The 21209-nt window shown below is 39.8% G+C and overlaps 1 protein-coding gene across 3 annotated transcripts in view; it reads right to left on the reverse strand.

Moving 5' to 3' along the window:
* LOC134679807 (solute carrier organic anion transporter family member 4A1-like) overlaps positions 1–21209 on the reverse strand; it is a 112370-nt gene that overhangs the window by 13909 nt on the left and 77252 nt on the right. For all 3 annotated transcript variants that reach the window (XM_063538700.1, XM_063538702.1, XM_063538701.1), the window contains one exon: positions 4113–4215. In XM_063538700.1, the coding sequence (XP_063394770.1) occupies positions 4113–4215 (103 nt within the window). The remainder of the gene's footprint in view (positions 1–4112; positions 4216–21209) is intronic.

Raw genomic sequence — 21209 nt, forward strand, 5'->3', positions numbered from 1 at the left:
GATAGCAGCTATTTTGAAACACAATTTGTATTTAATAAATCCCACCAAAAACATAAATGTAAAAAAGGAGAGCCAAGTTCAATACAAAAATTATGCTTGGCTGTGGGGCTCGCCGCAAAAAGAATGGAGATCTAAATGAGTGCCACTGCCAAGTTCTATGCAAAATCCAAATATGTATTTATAGGAACAAAATAACATTATAAACAAGTATTAAACTCTATTTCTTTGCTTTATTGGATACCTATAACAATTGCTGTTATTTAAAAAAATGTGAGATCTTAAAGTAGGTTAGATTTGACTTGGCCAGTTTTCATTATATCAATCATTTTATATATATTGTAATTCTGATAAAACCTGGCCAAGCCAAATCTAACCTACTTTAAGATCTCACATTTTTTTAAATAACAGCAATTGTTATAGGTATCCAATAAAGCAAAGAAATAGAGTTTAATACTTGTTTATAATGTTATTTTGTTCCTATAAATACATATTTGGATTTTGTATAGAACTTGGCAGTGGCACTCATTTAGATCTCCATTCTTTTTGCGGCGAGCCCCACAGCCAAGCATAATTTTTGTATTGAACTTGGCTCTCCTTTTTTACATTTATGTTTTTGGTGGGATATCAATACTTTTTGTAAAGAAAACTAGGCAGGTATTGAGATTTAATGTTTTTTCTTGTGTTTCCGCTGTATGGTTTTTACTTCTGTTCTTTGTATAATTATGTGGTGCCGCGCGCCGCCGACGACACACCGTTGGCCGGTTGTTTAGAGCGTATTAGAATAGAATAGAATAGAATAGAATAGATTTATTCGTAAGCACAAACAATCGGAACAGTACATAGTATAAAAGAAAACACAAAATAAGATTAAAGTGCCACGAAATGGCCCCATCTCAGCATGTTGCTGGTGGCTTCCAGCGCTGATCTTCCGATGAGACCATCAAGTGAGAAGAATCACGGAAGGTAACAAACAAGAAGAAAAAAGACAGAAATAACATACAGTCAACAGTTAATTAAATAAGAAAAAAAAGTTACACAGCAAGAAGATACAACATAATGACTATTTACAATTAACTTCGAGCAACACGGAAGGGAGGCGGCATTCGCACTATTTCCCCTCTGCCGAGGTACAAGATTAGCGCGTCAATAAAATCTAGCGCGGGTAATAAAACTAGTTGCACTTGGATTTTTCACTAGACTGAGTCCAGACGCGCGCGTGAACACTGCTGCACAAAAATGCCTGTTTGCTCGGTTTTTTTGTTATAAAAAGAGGTCGGGGATATCAAATTTACAAAAAGAAAGTGTTACATTTCACATGTAATATTTTTTTTTACATATCATACGTTTAATTACATTTAAATACAATTATTATATTTTAGTCTCAAGTAATTGTTGGATTTATCGATTTTACTCGCTCAGTACAAATTGCGGATCGGTCGAGCGACAAATCCGACTTCTCATCTCTCAGAATACAATGACATACTTCAAAGAAAATGTGTTAGTGTACGTGTTGTGACACTAGTCACTCGTCCGTACACAAAAAGAGATCGAGGTTTGCAAGATTTGTCTTTGACGTGTGTCATTTTCTATGTATTTGTGTCGTCATTACAGAGGGCCTACCGCAAACCACGTTCGACGTGTTGCCTCCCTGTCACACTTACGTATGAATTTACAAGTGCCATAGAGAGGCAACACGTCGAACGTGGTTCGCGGTAGGGCCTTTGATTGGATTTTGTATGTAAGTGTGTGAGAAGTGCGACTGTGTGCACCTTCCCCCCGCGAAAAATGGCAGAATGATTTGTACGGTGAGATATCGCTTGGGCCCCTCCCTTCCGACGTGTCGGAAGCCGGTGTTGCTCGAAGACAATTAAGATTAATTAATACATAAAACAAGCATCGTGCTCTAAATCGCTGTATCGATCCGGTCCGACCATATCTTGGCTGAGCATTACAGCTGTATATACTACTAGCGCCAACGGTGGCTACACTAACTAAAAAACAATGTCAGACCAAACCAATATCGAGCGTTCATTAAATCTACGTTAAAAAATCTTGTAAGATTAGCTTATTAGCAAAACAGCATTGTAGAATGACGAATTTACGAAAATGTACGAAATACTAACATAACAGCACTCTACTAAGTATGGCGTATAAGGAATGATGAACCCTTGTCAGGCCAAAGGAACAAAACACTTGAGGTAAGCATAAGTAAAATAACAAACTACAGGCAGCTGGTATCAAGTCTGTCAAGGTATTACAAGTTTTTTGTATGGGGACACCACTTATTTTTTGACTAAACTTTATTTTAATATAGCAAATATAATAATACATATATTGGGGTAGTTTCAAATATCTGCTTGTAACGGTTCCAACGCTACAATAAAAAATTTTTTTTTGTATGGGGACCCCCCCTATTTTTTATCTTTTTTTTATTTTTAGATTTTTTCCTACGCTTACACACAATAACCGAGCTGGATTCCAAATTTCATCCTTCTAGGTCATCTGGAAGTAGGTTAGGTTTAGGTACTTATATGTCAGTCCCAATAAAATATGTTTTTTTTTGTATGGGGACCCCCCCTATTTTTAAACTTTATTTTATTTTTAGATTTTTTCCTACGGTTACACACAATAACCGAGCTGGATTCCAAATTTCATCCTTCTAGGTCATCTGGAAGTAGGTTAGGTTTAGGTACTTATATGTCAGTCCCAATAAAAAGTGGTTTTTTTGTATGGGGACCCCCCCTATTTTTTAACTTTATTTTATTTTTAGATTTTTTCCTACGGTTACACACAATAACCAAGCTGGATTCCAAATTTCATCCTTCTAGGTCATCTGGAAGTAGGTTAGGTTTAGGTACTATAAGTCATAAGTCAGTCTTAAAATTTACGACTTTTTGACCTTCATACCTTTATAACCGTTTGAGCTAGCTTCATGAAATTTGGGCTTCTAGATATCCTTATGGATATAATTAAACACACGTAGTTTTATGTGTTTACGTCAAAGATGTTTTGAGTTATAGAAGGGTCAAAAGTGGCACCAAGTGGTTCGTGTAATATTACACTCGGCGCTGGCTAGCCAGTTCCTTTGCTTGAACTTGGCTTGACACGCTGCCGCGTGTCTAGATAGGATTGAAATATAAAAAGTAGGTGAGTTTGCCGTGACGTCCGTCACTAAATCGTTTTGACAGTTCGAAAAAAGAAGCTGATTTGACTAGAAGGAATGTAGCCTATTAGTGTGTTCAGAAGAAAGAGGCAGAAAAATTAGGGATCGTGTAATATGTTTCTAAGGGAAATATAATTTTCTAACGAATAAATCTGTCTTTGTAATCTTGTTTTAAAAGGTTCTTGCATTATTAATTTTATCTTAGGTTAGTTATGCAGTGTAATTTTATTAGATTTTTTCCGTTTTCCATAGGTACCTACATCACGTATTACCTATTTTTAGGGTTCCGTACCCAAAGGGTAAAACGGGACCCTATTACTACGACTCTGCTGTCTGTCCGTCCGTCTGTCACCAGGCTGTATCTCACGAACCGTGATAGCCAGACAGTTTAAATTTTCACAGATGATGTATTTCTATTGCCGCTATAACAACAAATACTAAAAACAGAATAAAATAAAGATTTAAGTGAGGCTCCCATACAACAAACGTGATTTTTGACCGAAGTTAAGCATCGTCGGGCGGGGTCAGTACTTGGATGGGTGACCGTTTTTTTTGCCTTTTTTTCACTATGGTACGGAACCCTTCGTGCGCGAGTCCGACTCGCACTTGCCCGGTTTTTTTTTCAACTGAGTATGATAAGAAGTACTCGGACCTACAGATGTAGTGCATAATTGTTTTCCATCGTATTTTCTCAGAAACGTTCGGTTAGTCCATGGTATTATTTGCCATGCTACTTCAGTCAACCTCAGTACTTTTATGTACCAACACTGACTGAAATAGCAAGACACGTTTGTACGTTTCCGTGAAAATACGATGGAAAATAATTATGCACTACCATCTGTACCGGATTTTTTACAGTGGTGATAATTAAGAACGACAGGTGAAAAATATTTTTTTCTAAAAGAAACGAGAATAAAATCAAAATCGACCCATTCATGCTATTACTTACGCTTCGGAGTCCACAGTAACGAAATCTGTATAGATCTTGAGCATCTGCCCGCCCACCACGTAGCCCAGCGCTGGGCCCACCACCGCCATTGTGTAGTACACACCTGAAATAAATAGGAAATTACAGTAATTCACTTAGTATAGGTAGGTACCTGGTTAAGAAGTGCCTTTTTAGGGTTCCGTAGCTAAATGGCAAAAAACGGAACCCTTATAGATTCGTCATGTCTGTCTGTCTATCTGTCTGTCTGTCTGTCTGTCCGTCCGTATGTCACAGCCACTTTTTTCCGAAACTATAAGAACTATACTGTTGAAACTTGGTAAGTAGATGTATTCTGTGAAACGCGTTAAGATTTTCACACAAAAATAGAAAAAAACTATAAATTTTGGGGGTCCCCCATACTTTGAACTGAAACTTAAACAATTTTTTTTCAGTAAACCCATACGTGTGGGGTATCGGTCTTCAAAAATGATATTGAGGTTTCTAATGACTGAAGTGACGTCACGGACGGTAACACACACTGTCACGCTCGCGGTACTTCCTTACCTTATAAAAGTATTAGTGAGATTTATCTGCATCAGCAATTATCGGTGTGTTCATCTGTGTTCCCTTAACTTGTGTGAGTGTGCGCGGCCAGCGCGCACCTGTGGTTGTGAAATTGATAGGGATTGATTACTGTATGTTACTTTTTGTGTGTGGTGGGTAGGTGGCAATTAAGACATATTCGGCTGAAACCTTTATATTTTATTTCTTTTTATATATACGTATACAATTGATACTGTGGCAGTCATTTGCAAACTTTTAATAACACCACCTTAGTTCGGACTAATTATTTATCTTTTTGATATAAATTATAGACTCAGGATTTAATATTAACGCCATCTAGCGGCCCCTGTGCGAACTTTTTAAACATCTTGCGATCGCAATCAAGTGAGAGAAATGGTTGTCTGCGCGGCGGCTTGTGGTAAACCCCTTGGAGCGACAGGTGTCGCTAAGTGCGGCTGCGGCATGACATACCACAAGGCTTGTGTTGGCATGGGCCAGAATGCGCGCGTCGCGAGCACTTGGGCATGTCCGGCGTGCAAAGCGACGACCCCTCGGCGTGACAACTCCGACAATACGCCGGTGAAGCCGAGTGGGGCCAGCGAGGACGAGACGCCGCTGGAGCAACAGCATGAAGTCGCTGAACAGCTGCGCTTGCTACGCGCGGACTTCGGATCCGTGCGCGACGAGGTTGTGGGCCTGCGCCAAGAGATGGCGCGCTTCAACGATCTCCTCGGTCGTCTCACTGGCCGACTAGATGTCCTGGAGGAGAAGGTCAGGCGCTTGGAGGAGCGGCCCGTGGACTCCGCCAGCAGCGAGCTGGATGGCAGACTGCAGCCAGGAGCAGCGGAAGAGCTGCAGCAGACGGTGGCACGCCTTCAGCTGGAGCTGAATGACCGCGACCAGGACGCGTTACTCTCCGACCTTGACATTGGCCACGTTCCTGAGGCGAAGGGAGAAAACGTCGTCCACACCGTCACCGTCCTCGCGGCCAGGTTGGGTGTCACCTTGGAGCAGCGTGACGTGGTGTTCGCCGAGCGAGTCGGGGCGGTGGGCCGGGCCGGGGAAGGGGCCGACAGTGAGGCCGGAGGCCGGCCGCGTCGCGTCGTCGTTAGGCTGGCGCAGCGACAGCTGCGGGACGAACTGCTGCAGGCCGCCCGCGTTCGGCGAAATTTCACTTTCTCTGACGACAACCTGCCAGGCCCTCCGCGTCGCGTCTTCATCAACGAGCGCCTCACACGCACGAATCGCCTCTTGTTCCACAAAGTTCGAGAGCTGTGCAGGGAACATCAGTGGAGGTTCTCGTGGACAAGGCGAGGCCGAATCTATGCCCGTCAAGGAGAGGGAAAGTCAGCTTTCTCCATTCGCTCTGACACAGACCTGCATCGTGTTTTTGGAGTCAGCTCCGTCTGAGGTCTGGGCGGGCAGCGTAGGTAGCATATCTTTTTGGACACTATGGCACGGCAATGGCAGTTTGTTTATTTCGGTCAATTTTAGCTTCTATACAAAGTTGTTCATAATCTGCAGGCTCTGGTATCTATGCGACACTGGTTCTGTTACTAAAATCCGTTTTGTTAAGGTAACGTCATCTGTCAGGTGGTCGGTCTGGTCTGAGGTATATCTATATAACTATAATAGTAAATAAAACACTTAAAATAGGTTTGTACAATGCAGGTTCTCTTGGCACAAATCATGACAATTTCATAGCGGCTGCTACTCGGCAGGATGTTGATGTGTTGGCGATCAACGAATCATGGTTAAGGGCGGGCGAAGAAGGGCGGGCGCCGACACTTCCTGGATATAGTTTCCGGCATATTCCTAGGCCGCAGGGTGACCGGTCGCGCGGTGGAGGCGTAGGCTTTTATATTAAGCGTAATCTCAAAGCTCGGACCTGGCCTCACCCCGTTGACCCGTTGCATAAGCTGGTGGAGCAGATGTGGATCACGTTTACTCTCAACGGCAAGAAGCTGGCAATTGGAACGGCATACAGACCACCTTGGATGGACCTACAACTATTTTTAGATGCTGTAAGTGACTCAATAAGTTCAATTCGCAATTATGATAACATAGTAATACTGGGTGATTTTAATGTAAATCTATTGAACAGCTCTGACACAAAATGCACTCAATTCCATAATTTTGTTACCAGTTTTGGACTATTTCAATTGGTGTCTCAGCCTACACATTTTACTGACACCAGCCAAACGCTGATCGATATTGTGTGTTCAGACATGCAGGCAAAAAACACTACCATTGATCATGTGGGTTCCCTGTATGGTCACTGCCTTGTGGTTTGCAACTTCAATGTCAAGCGTGAGAAATTAAAGCCTTATCACATTACCTACAGACCTTTTAAGGAAATCTGTGACAAAGACTTAGATGTGGACCTGCGGGACGTGAAGTGGGACTTAATATCAAATCTTGGCAGTGTCAATGACATGGTAACAGCATTCAACCAACAAGTGCTTAGTATATTTGATGTACATGCCCCTCTAAAAACATCCTTAGTAAAAGTACAATCCTACCCTTGGATTACTGATACTGTCAAGTTAATGATGCGGTTGCGTGACGACGCTGCATCAGACTTTCACAAGAACCAGAATGATGTAAAAAAAAAATACTACAAGGACTTGAAATCTGTTGTGAATAAGGCTCTATATTGTGAAAAAGTGGCTTATTTTAAACAAAATATAAACAATAAAATAAATAACCCAAAAACTTTATGGAAAAACCTTAAATCCACAATATTGCCTAGTAAGAATAATGAATTACCTTCACTTTTCAATAACCCATGTACCTTAAATAAACATTTTCTCGATCTGCCAGGAACTTCAGATGTAGCGTTGTCACAGCTAACTTATTTTGAGTTCCATAAGTACAGTGACACAGTTTTCCATTTAAATACAATTAATTCTAATGAAATTACTAAAATAATTAGAAGTTTAAAATCTAATGCGGAGGGTGCTGATGGGATAAATTTAAATATGCTTATTTTAACGCTGCCTTACACAATTGATATTATTACTAGTTTAATTAATACCTCTATCCTTTCATCCACCTTTCCGGATATCTGGAAGTTAGCAATTGTAAATCCCTTGCCTAAAATAGCTAACCCATCTGTGATTAAGGACCTTAGGCCAATTAGCATACTACCTTGTATGTCTAAAATAATGGAGAAAGTTGTCTGTGCTCAGTTGACCACCTACCTAGAAACCAACAACATTTTGCCGGATGTCCAATCGGGTTTTCGGAAAGGACGTAGCACTACAGCCGCTTTACTTGATGTTTCTGACAACATTTTGGATGCTCAGGATAAAGGCATGTGCACTCTTTTAGTGCTCCTTGATTTCTCGAGGGCTTTCGATTGCTTAAATATAAATCTACTATTATCTAAGTTAACCTACTATGGTTTTGACCAGAAAACTATAAAGTGGTTCCAAAGTTACCTCAGCAATCGGTCGCAGATAGTTAAAGTGTGCCTTGATGATGGTTCCTCCCTTTTTTCAGAAAAAGCCGAGCTTACTAGAGGAGTCCCTCAAGGATCGGTACTTGGCCCGCTCCTTTTTATACTTTATTCTGCTGATATTGTGTCTCACATTAAGCATTGCAAATACCACATATATGCAGACGACATACAGGTCTACATATCATGTAAGCCATCGGAAGTTGACACTGCCATAGAGAAACTTAATCAAGACCTCACAAGTATAGCAACCTGGGCTACAAAAAATTGCCTACTGCTTAACCCGAATAAAACAAAGTACCTTGTCTTTGGCAGCAAGCACCAACTGGCTGGTGTCAGTAATTCAGTAGATGTTATGTTAATGAATGAACCAATTGAGAGGGTGTATGAAGCACGAAACCTGGGCCTATTAATGGATTGTGGACTTCGGTATGAAAAGCATACCGCAGAGGCTGTAAGAAGTTGCTTCTATAAGCTTAAGGTGCTATATAAAATTCGGCCATACCTAAGCGAAACCTTGCGCATTCAACTGATCGAGTCACTTGTACTATCAAAACTTAATTATATGGATGTTGTAACTGGGCCTAGGCTACTTGCCAAAACAAAAAGACTCATACAACGTGTTCAAAATGCCTGTGCTCGCTTCTGTTTTAATATTCCTTTGAGAGCCCACGTCACTCCGTTTCTTAATAGTCATAAGATCCTCAAAATGCAGCACCGTCGTAAACTTCATTTGGCTTGTTTGCTCTTCGGAGTTCTGAAGTATAAAACCCCTGCATATCTTTTTAACAAGTTATCTTGCATCACGCTCCGCGACCGCCGTAAATGTGGGATTCAATTGTTGACGCCACGCCACGCTTCGGCAGCTTTCCGGGGCAGCTATCGCTATACTGCCTCAAAATGTTGGAATAACGTGCCACCGCCAATGAGGAACCTGCAAAGTATTCATACTTTTAAAACGAAGCTTAAACAGTACATGCTTAGCCACCAACTTAGCCAGGAAACCTGCTTACACGATACAAGCTGCCTGTAGTTACTGCTTTTACTTACCACTTAGATTACGTTCCCTCTGCATTGCCATGGCACATTACTTTTAAAAATGTTATTCTCGCCCTCTTGTGACTCTCTATATGTAGTTAAATCTGTAAGATCGATAAAATATTGCTTAAACTGCTTTTGTTCGTAACAAATCGACCTGTTTTATTTGTCATTTTAGTTTAGTTTGCGCAGCTGCCGCATGGCGCTAGATGTAATGTCAGGCGTAATGTACGGCCAAGATGAGTTTGACCTGATAATGTAACAGCTGTATTGTACGTAGTAAAACTATACATAGTAATTTATTGTAATGTATTCTTGACTAATTGCTATCTTTGTCTTTTGTATTCTTATTACTATCTTTGTCTTGTGTATGTATTAATTTTGTTGTTAATTCTCTTGTTATTCATGTTACCTGTCGTGATTGTTTCACCGGATGGTCTTATCGGAAGATCAGCGCTGGAAGTCGCCAGCAACATGCTGAGGTGAGACCATTTCGTGGCACTTTCTCTTTTTTATGTTTCTCTGTTTAGTATAAGTTTTTATTTTGTGTTTGTGCTTACGAATAAAATTATTTCTTTCTTTCTTTCTTTCTAATGTATTTTATTTCTAAAGTGAATAATTTGCGCGAGAGACACTTCCAAAGTGGTAAAATGTGACCCCCCCCCTCCCTGTAACTTCTAAAATAAGAGAATGATATAACTAAAAAAAATATATAATGTAACCATGCAAACTTCTACCGAAAATTGTTTTGAACGAGATCTAGTAAGTAGTTTTTTTTTAAACGTCATAAATCGTAAACCGCAATTTTATTATGTTACTCGCTGGTACGGAACCCTTCATGGGCGAGTCCAACTCGCACTTGGCCGCTTTTTTATTTTTTCTAGCAGATAACTGACGCTCATGTACCTACATTATGTACATGTACGTTACTCGTGCACTCGTAAAATCATAGATCATTACGTACCTATTTACTAATTAATCTATACGTTACACTAAATAGGCTGCGTATTTCCATATAATATATTCCTATGCCACCTTAAAACTCCGTTTTTAGTGAAAACGCGTTTTACCTGCTGCCACCAACAATAGACACAGGGTGCGACGACGAGCGAAACGAAGAGGAGCGTGTTATGGCTCCTCTACACGATGGACCAGCGCCGGCCACTCCAAGGGACGCAGCCATGCGGTAGAATGAGATAGCAATACCACTTGCTCCCTCTAACGCATAAATGCGTCCCTTGGAGTGGCCGGCGCTGGCCCATCGTGTAGAGGAGCCATTAGGTTAACAAAACTATTTTTTATCACAAGGCACTTTGCGAAAACAAGTTTTGACTGAAAAACATTTTATTTAATTTTAAAATTTAATTTTAAAATTTGACTAAAATCTAATTTGCACTAAGTTGTTTCGGAAATGTAGTTTTAGCAAAGGAAAACGGGTTTTTAAGGTAACATATATATACCAATAGCAAAATCGAATCCTGAATTCCATGATCAGAGCGGCTACTGCGAAAACCGAAATTCGCAAATTGCGGGGATCTTTTTCTTTTACTCCAACGAAGGCGTAATTAGAGTGACAGAGAAAAATCCCCGCAATTTGCGAACTTCGATTTTCGCGGTTTATAGCCCAGTATATTTTGAAAACAATGACTCCGTCCTAACCGCCGGTGGCTAGTACCTAAGCAGCGAACGTCTCAAATGGCGCGAAACGGAACGGATCATGTTTTTACAGCTAAAAGCCGGGGGTTAAGATAAGCTCGTGGTGTCGCGAAAGCTTTGCTGTGCTTTTATTTCGGGCTTTTTTGCTATGACTCTTTAAGTTGTCTTGATTTTTATATTAGTAAGGCCCACTTGCACCATCTCAATAACCCGCGGCTAAGCGGTTAAACCGTTAACCCAGTGTCAAATTGTACTGGTAATCATGGTACCTCCAGGTTTAACCGGTTAACCCCAGGTTAGTGGAATGGTGCAAGTTATTAGGCCTAAGTAATTCTGCCGTAACATGAAAAACGGAAAATGAAGAGTAATAAATATAGGGTCAACAAAATGAATTTGACATATCGTCGGGTGACAAGCAAAAGTCACTAACTAACATCATTGAAATTATTGGACAATAAACCGTGTTAAATAAAGGGGGAGGCCTATGTTCAGCAGTGGACGTCTTATGGCTGAGATGATGATGATGATGAAACCGTGTTACAAGTGTAATAAAGTGCATTATTACTTTAATTTTTTGATAGTACTTAGTGACTTTTGCTTGTCACCCGACGAATGATGTGTGCTGAAGCAATAATGTTTAGGTGTGAAGATAAGATATATACATTCGTAATTGTCTACTTTATATCTTTTTGATAATTCTTTGCATGTTTTGACAAATTAAATTAAATAAAAAGAAAAAACTGTCGTCATGCATTTGATTCAATAAATATATCTACCCTTTCACTGCTGCAGTTTCCTTAATTTATTGCTTAATGCAGAAAATATTTTAATACGTAATTTGAATAAGAATAAGAATGATTTATTAGCACATAAAATAACTTAAAACTATAATTTATTTAGTTAGACCAACAGAACATAAACATTTGTGCTCACTATGCTACGGCGCGTAGCGTTCGTAGCGCTCGTAACCCAACTTAAATATTATGTACCTACACGGGCTACATTATGTACTAAACCAGTGAATTAAACAATAGCTTGCAATAATATACCCCCACATTTCCGTCTAATGATTAGAATTCCCACTAAAATGACAAACGGTATGAATCGCAATGAATAATGTATGGATATGAATAATAATGTAGAACAAACGGCGTCCATCTGTTGGCAGCGCCAACAATCACATTGTATGGAACAGCATTACAACTTACAACATTTGATATTGATTGGACATTATCGGCGCGATTCGGGAAATGAATTAGAGATTAACTAGATACGATATAGTAAAGATATGTGACGTCCCACGGGTAAAGATACTTTATGGCGGCTGGCGCTTACGCTATTATTAACGCCGCTCCAATATTATTGCGGCGCTATGCGACGTAAGCGCCGGCCGCCATAAGGTACCTTTTTCCGTGGAACGTCACATATCTTCACTAATTCAAATCTAGTGAATCACTAATTCATTTCCCGAATCGCGGCGCCAGCCGCCATAAGGTACCTTTTGCAGTGGAACGTCACATATCTTTACTATTTCATATCTAGTGAGTCTCTAATTGATTTCCCGAATCGAGCCGTAATGTTACTCACTGCTCACAGTGGCGAATTTGCAGTGCTAGCCGCCATAGGCCCCAGGCCTTGTAGTAACTAGCCAACCCTTTCTCAGCACCCATCTATAGACTGTCGCCTTGCTGCCGCCCCTAATGGCTCCTCTACACGATGGGCCAGCGCCGGCCACTCCAAGGGACACAGCCATGCGGTAGAATGAGATAGCAATATCACTTGCTCCCTCTAACGCATACATCGCTTGGAGTGGCCGGCGTTGGCCCATCGTGTAGAGGAGCCCTAATATCTTGCCGCTCTAGGCCCGGGCCTACTGGGCCTTATGGCAAATCCGCCACTGACAGCTCACATGTACCCACTGAATTTCTTGGTCCGTCTAACCTAACTTTGCACCGGTTCTAATAGAACAAAGTGAGCAAGTGTCATTAAAATAACGACAACATTGCCACAGATTGTTAAACTTCGAATCTCGTTCGGGAAAATAGCATTTGATTTTGAGCGAGCAAATTGTGCTTTTATTATGCTTTAGTTAAGTAGTCGACTTGTGGAAACATAATACCTATTAATGGTTCTAAATTTTACATATTTATTATTTTTGTTTTAATTACTTTATGAACGTATTTATGTAATTTGAGCAAACGGCGCTAGACAGAGAAGCATAGGCGTTCCTTAGTGTCAGAGGCCAAGATCCACTTCGGGTCGCTGCGCCACGGCAGTAAGTAAGTAAGTATTACTAATTTAAAAAAAAGTTGTTCTAAAATGTCAAAAATAAATCTGAGTTAGGAAAACAAAGTATTGGATTAGGATCTATTGGCTAGATGTCTGGATCCAGACACAATTTGGCGGTACACCAAACAATTTTAGATAAGGCACAGGAATTGTAGGTGACTTGAGCAGGAATATACTTTTGAAATGTGAAAATTTTGTATGTTTGGATATACGGATGATGAAACTTGAATATTAAGTAGAATAGCTGTTGGGTTAAGTTAAAAAAAAGTGTACCAGTTTGTACCACTAGCCGAACTAGTTATACCAGGTTGTTACAATTTCTACCTAGGGAAAAGGTTAAGAAACTTATTTTTTAATACAGTTGCTCAAAAAGTGCTACTTTACGTAGCTGTTTAGCGTGCGGAAAGTTGGTTATCTCGAACTAGTGCTTTTTACTTTTCCAATTTTTTAAAATTTATACTTGTTCCAATTCACGACTACTTATTGATGAGTGTTAATATTAGTTTCCTTTAAGGTGGTTCGCCTAGGTTACTCAAAACTTAACTCTCGCTAGATGGCACCACTTTTGCAAAATTTCAGGTTTTATTTTTTTGTAAAATGGTCATGGTATTTGTATACTTAAAAGTATGTTTCGCGCACTCTTTAAATAAATATTGAACTATTAAAATAAACATTGAATACTTCATTGTGCAAAAACCACCTTTTTAATTCGACGGAGTGTTGCTGTCACGCTTTTTCCTACTATTACTCACACATGCAAACAGTGTTTCCGTGATCCTTGTAGTAGACAATTTCACACAACGTAAGTATGTTGCAATAGCGTAACGGTATGTTCGTGGAAATACGTGCAAGAGGATTGGGGTTCAAGACTGGTGCGAGTAGGTAATTTCTTTTTGTTTCTCCTTTGTGTTATCTTACCTTTAAACGAGCAATTATTATATATATGTTACTGTAAAAGCCCGAAGTACGGCAAAACCTAGGATTTACCGGTAAAACCTAGGTTTTACCGATGCCGATCGGTAAAAGCCCGAAATGTTAAATCTTACTAGTTTACTTTGGGCTTTTACCAACACCGATATGGTAAATCCTAGGTCTTACCACGGCGACCGGTAAAGTTTGAATCATGCACTGATTCTTTAGATTATTAGATGAAAAGTAGGTAGGTTTGGATCTCCCGGTTCTGCTGAAGGTGAAAGAGAACTCTACTAGCCTGCATCGTGGCTAGGCACCCAGGTTTAGGTATAGTTAACTTTAAAACCGAATCTGCAGCTGGCCACTGTATTGGGTAATAGAAACGCGTTCCGTATGTGTTTCGCTTTCCAGATGACCAGGGTGCCTACCCAGGATGCCAATGGTGTACGCTCCGTAGCAAACGAAGCGCAACCGTGTCTGTCGCATTAATATGACAGAGTGATAGAGAGAGGTATTACCCTAACGTTCGCTACGGAGCGAACGACTGGCATCTTGGCTAGGCACCCAGATTTAGGTATAGTTAAGATTACCGCCGAATCTGCAGCTGGCCACTGTATTGAGTAATAGAAACGCGTTCCGTATGTGTTTCGCTTTCCAGATGACCAGGGTGCCTAGCCAAGATGCCAATGGTTTACGCTCCGTAGCGACCGAAGCGCAGCCGTGTCTGTCGCATTAATATGGCAGAGTGATAGAGAGAGGTATTACCCTAACGTTCGCTACGGAGCGAACGACTGGCATCTTGGCTAGGCACACAGATTTAAACGCTTTTTAAAAATCAAAAACTATTACTTATGAAAGCAGAAGAATATAAATGATCGTATTTGATTTATAATTGTTACATATTTGCCGTAACTTATTTTTAAAATGTGTTTTTCAATTAAAAGACACGTCAAGATTGTTTACCTTATTTCTAATGCTAAAAAAAACAAACTATAGTAATAATTGTGTTTTTCATTCATAGACAAAATCCATTATTTTTAACCACAGGAAATTTTATACATTTCTTTTTTATTGCAGTGAAGATGTCCTGATTGTAAAAATAAGAGAGATTAGGTAGAGTATAATTTCTAATTTTCTTTGTCAAAAATAAACGAATACGTGTAGCCCATACTTAATCAATCGATTTATGATGATAAGAAAAATTAAATAAAAATAAAAAAACAATACGAAATTTAGATGTAACAAAAATACAAAAAGTTATGTTCCAGCATACAATGACTGGGGATCGAACCGGGAATCTTTCGTTTGTAAGCAAAAAAGCGACTGTTTGCATAACACGCCATGATAGTTCTTAGCTAAGCTGACGAACTTCGGGTACTTATTCTCGCTTAGGTCAATTAAGTACCTGTCAAACGTCAAGTGTCAACAAAATTGCACTAAACATGACGGCACTCCAAATTCGCGCCGTGGTCAGCCCGGCAACGTCGGAAATGGTATGGCAACGTCGCAAATGTATCTGTACACGACATTTGTGACACACACATACGTAAAATTGATGAAGATTTAACTATGATTTTTGCATGATTTCTGTATGAAACATTGTTTTCCTGTTAATTTCGCGCAAACGAATATTCGAAGGAAGATAAATGCGGAAATATTTATGTACTAATAGTGTGTAGTTACTTAATGAGCTTTGATTGAATTTTGTATGAAAAGCGAACCACCTTAAACGTCGTAATCAGCATAAAAACCTACCGTTAATGTAAGAATACGAAAAATATTACATATTTCATATTTAATTACTTACCTCTTCATCATTATAACACGTTTATTTTTTAATATTCAATATTGAAAATTCCGTTCTTAATAAGTTGACTGAATGGAACGGAATAGCTGCCAAACGCCCATAGATATAATATACTTAAAGACGACGTCTAACCCAGCTGTCACTGTTACCACTTTTGTTTAGTGTACGATTAACAATGTTTTTCTTATTTTTTCGCAACTGTATTAAAAAACGTCGTTCGATACACGTGCGGAAATGTCATTCTTCACTCGTCCCGAGTCTTGCCACTCGCCTGCGGCTCGTGGCAAGATATCTCGGTACTCGTGAAGTAATGACATACCTTCCGCACTAGCATCGAAATGTACTATTACAGTACATATGGTCCTATTTTTCCGCACTAGTGCGTAAAATAGCACTTTTCGTGCGATGTCAAAAGTTTAAAGGGCCATATGTACTGTAAAACGTAGTACGATACACGTGCGAATAGATAATTCGCAACTCGTGTCGATTTAAAACACTCCCTTCGGTCGTGTTTTAATTTATCGCCACTCGTTTTATTAGACGTCACTTTTGACACTTGTTTGACACTGACATATCTAATCTATATCGTTTCCATATCTATTATTTGAGGTATCTTAAAGTTCGAATATGGCTGTAGGTATATCTTGTAGTGGGCAACCAACCCGCACTCTCGATCCTCGAACTAGAGGGCCCTCCACCATGAATGGTGCCACGCTAGTAATGGAACGCCTTTTAGGTGTGACGCGGGGTGAATGTGCGACAGGGATGTTGCGGATATTCGCATCCGCATCCGCGGAACATTCGCATTATTTTCAACATCCGCATCTGCATCCGCATCCGCATAAAATCGATGCGGAGCATCCGCATGATGCGGACGTCGACCAAGTCGGTAACAGGGACGTATTAGCGGCGGCGCCGCCGGCGCAAGGGCTAGGTAATTTCGTCATTATGTATAACGAAATCGTCTAGATCCCGAAAATTCGGCCAAGTTACTGTTTACTAAATAAAACGCACCTATATTCTTGCTTAAATCCTAAACGTTTAGTTTTTTTAAATAAAAAATGCTATAAATATAATATTTGACGTTTTTTAAGTACCAAATCTTGACATCCGCATCCGCATCCACAACCGCTGATGTGAGGCTTTAAATATCCGCATCCGCATCCGCATCCGCGGATGTCAAAAAATCTCGCATCCGCAACATCCCTGATGTGCGACATGCATTTAGACGCTCTTAGTGTGTGAAGAGTAGAGTTTATTTTTGACGAAGCTTAGACTACAAATATCTCTGGAGTTAGATACCAAGAAATCGGGCTTCTAATGTACATACCGTCAACCGGGGTGACTAGGAACGCCTGGGGTGAATAGGGACTAAACTTAAAATTTGATTTACCTATTTCTTAATTATTGCCCACACAAATTGTATCACACCAAATCTACTATTATTTTCAATCGAATTATACATTTCGTGTGAGTATTCTTTAAGAAATTGTCAGGAATCACATTTTAAGTTTTGTATTCACCCCAGTTGACGTGACGGTACATCGTTTCTGTTTACTAGGTTTAACAGTGCGACCCTTAAACGTTTTAACATGCACCATAAACTAAAACATAGAAAAGCTATTATTTAAAGGTGAGATTTTACAACGAAGTAATTAGAATACGTCTGCTAGTTTTGAATTAAATATATTTATTGACGGCATGGATACGTGGGGCCCGATTCGGACTTTGAAATAGACATCTATTAAACATCACCAAGATACGATAACGATATGTTTAAGATCTAACCTGTCAAATTTGACATTTGCGCGATTCTGGAGATACTCTTGAACGATTTCCACAAAATATGACTTAGAGATCAAATTCACATCTAATAGTCTATCTAACGTAAAAGTGACATTGGTTGCCCGAATTGCGCTGCAAAAGAGAACTAGTTGATATATAAACTATAACGTGTCTAGAATGGATCTAGTACGTGTCGTCTCTTGTGGATATCTTGAAGTTCGAATACGGTAGTTGATCATTATTTACAGCGGGACGTATTCTGAAATAGACGTTTTGGTGCGGTCTTCAGGGTCTGACTTAATTCCACTACAATTAGGAATGGTGACACCGCCAATGTTTAACGTTCAGGGTTGTCAATGCCATGAAGATGATTTATACTTTACAATTTATTTACTCCAGAAAAACTTAACTGTCTTTTTATAATGATAGCTCGTCTTTTATAACACTTTGTTGTTACACTTTATTTAAATTACCTCATAGCAAAATAAATAAAAATTGCAAAGGCGAACTTATACCTCTTTGCCTCTGTATAGACAAAGTTTAAGTATGCTTTGTAAAATTTTATAATTTTACCTTTATGAAACATTTATTCTTACATACCTACGTACGGAAGTAGGGTATTATAGCAAATAAATCCTAACGTGATCGTAGGAAAAATAAAATAGCTTTTTTTTTTAATTTGCTGTCTTATTTCAGACGAAAATTGTCGACCATATGGTTTATTTTTTATTAAATTGGAATATAATCATCAATCATTATGTGTATTGCTTTCATAGGTACGAGTAATACAATATGCTATATCTAATTGGTTGAGCTATGAAACCTGCTGGGACTGCAATATTTACGACTTATAATACAACAATAATATATATCGAGGTCGCCAACCCTAAAAACAAAGCAGTGGATGCACATCCGCTTGCACGGCGATTAGAGTCACAGCCGTCAATCAATGCACCTTCCTATTGACCAACACTGCATTTATGCCACTATTAATAGACTCATACTAACAAGGTTTTCATACTGATGCCGCGGTGTGTGAGCGAAATAGTGCACGTATTATAGTATCGTATAGCGATGTCTCGCACGCACACCGCAGCGAATTACGGATTCCTTTCCAATGTGAAGTGTGAATACCTCCTTGATCTAAGGAGAATGTAATCATGAACGTCACGGCAGATTTTTCAAACTTTGTTGATACGAAAATAAGTTTATGGCATAAATAAAATTTTTGGTTTGTAGCTTGTGCTATTACCGCTGACTGTTCTTTTCTTTCCATAGGCAACTAATACTTATTGAGACGATTGTAACATCCCCAAACAAAATTAGTTTGCGTTGTTTTATCACAGAATTCCCATGGCCACCTTCTGTGCCCATCATCAGATCAGCTCCATGACATCATAAAATTGAATTGTGTTTCGTTTTACATTATGAATCGGAAATCGGGAAGTGAGTTAAATTTAGCTTCTAAGATTTGACCCACACTAACAAAATAACTAACTAACAGGGCAAGTTAAATAAAAGCTTATAGTCAAAATTATAGTTGTCTACGGGATAACAGTTGCCACCGGCATGTTTAAAATTGATCAGTTTGATGATTGTTTGTGTGGTAACACGCCCTTAATAAAAAACATCCTAAGATCTTCATGTAAATTCGAAATGGAAAATTTCCTGAACGTTAGTTTAACTCGTAACCGGACTATAAATCTGCTTAAAATAAGACGGGTTTCTACAAATAAATTTTTCCTTTAAAAAAATGTCTCACTTCATCCTAGCACCCTTCACAAAATTAATATAAATACCCATTTAAAGTTTACTCATGCCACAAACGTACGAGTACTCCATGCCACTTATCACCCCTGTGTAACAGCGATCTGAGTGCGTTCCTGTGTTCACTGCTCGCAGTGCGTGCGTTATGGACCGTTATGGTTATGGTTATGAGGCGTCTTTAGGATAATGCTTTGAGCTTTTAATATGAATTAAATGTGTGCGATGGATATGGTCAACGGTTGTGTATTATTTAAAATGGATATAACAAGGAACAGTAAGTATTTTTGTCACTCCAAGTTATTGTATCCCTGTTTGTTTGCTGATTATTTGCTGATTACGATATGTATCTAGAGACGCAAAGTGGTGAGGACTTGTGGGCATCATTCGTTATTGATCAAGTGAAGTATTATATTTGCGTAGTCTACATCCCTCCCGGCTCAACAGATGGAATTTACACGACGTGGTTCCAAAAACTAGAATCAGTGATGGACACATTGAAAGGGGTAGTGCTAATTGTCGGTGATTTAAATTTAAACCTAGTTTATTCGTCACAAAATATTCTGAGCTATTATTGTTATTTCTTAGCCGTTTGTGGATTGAAAGAGAGGAATGAGGTTTTGAATGCACATGGTGGTAAGTTGGACGTCGTACTGGTGTCAGAGCGCATCTCTGACACTTTAGTCTTAGAGACGACCGAGGGTGGGCTGGTTCCGAATTCAGATGCGTATCATCCTCCTCTAGAGATCTCGATTTCAGCCGATGGTTTTGCATGCAGAGCCCCAACTGAACGATTGGATCCCAGCAACGTGGACGTGACACGGGACTGGAACTTCTCCAAAGGCAACTATGAGCTTGTCTACAAATTAATGTCAGATGTGTGCTGGCAAGAAGTTCTCGATTCTAGGGATGTCGACAATGCTGTCGATATCTTGTATGACACGTTGTATGGGATATTTGATCTGTCTATACCGAAGCGTGTTAGATCCCGGAGGCCTAGTAGACGCTACCCCGTTTGGTACACTGCAGAGCTTATTAATGACCTAAAACAAAAAAGTAAACTTCATCGAGAATGGAAGGCTACCAAGAATAGAGATGTGTACAATGAATTCTCGAAACTAAGGTCTGCGGTGAGGAAACGTATAGCGTCTGCTTACGATGGCTACCTTGATCGGATCCAGCGTAAGGTAAAAGAAGATCCTCGCGTGTTTTGGCAATACCTTGACAGTCTCAAGGCAAAAGGTGGGTTTGTAGCCAGTGTTACTTTCGATGGGAAACAATTTACTGGAACCGAGGCGGCTGGTGCGTTTGCCGATTACTTTTCAGGAGTGTTTCTGCCTGATGTTCCACAGCTAGACCCTAATGTGGTAGGGGATCAGAGTGGTGATGTTGATGCCAACCGCATCCATATCGACACAATATCAATAGGGGAGGTGGAGACAGCAATAAAACGGCTCAAATCCAACTGCTCCGTGGGGCCTGACAACATACCGGCGTATATTGTAAAGGGATGTGCCCAGAGCCTGAAAATACCTTTACAATACATATTTAACTTGGCACTCACCGCGGGAGTGTATCCTAGCCGTTGGAAGATGTCCAGAGTAAGACCAATCCCAAAAGGGGGCGACACCTCTGCGGCAGAAAGTTACAGGCCGATAGCCGTTCTTCCCACACTGGCTAAACTATTTGAATCCATACTCCATCGGACCCTATCAGCACAAGTGAGGCCGTTTTTGTGTGACGCTCAACATGGTTTTAGACCTAATCGTTCCGTAAATACAAATCTCCTCATCTTAGTAGATATGATATCTGAACATCTTGATAGAGGCATCCAAGTTGATGT

Source organism: Cydia fagiglandana, chromosome 3 (assembly GCF_963556715.1).
Source record: "Cydia fagiglandana chromosome 3, ilCydFagi1.1, whole genome shotgun sequence".
Taxonomy (NCBI): Eukaryota; Metazoa; Arthropoda; class Insecta; order Lepidoptera; family Tortricidae; genus Cydia; species Cydia fagiglandana.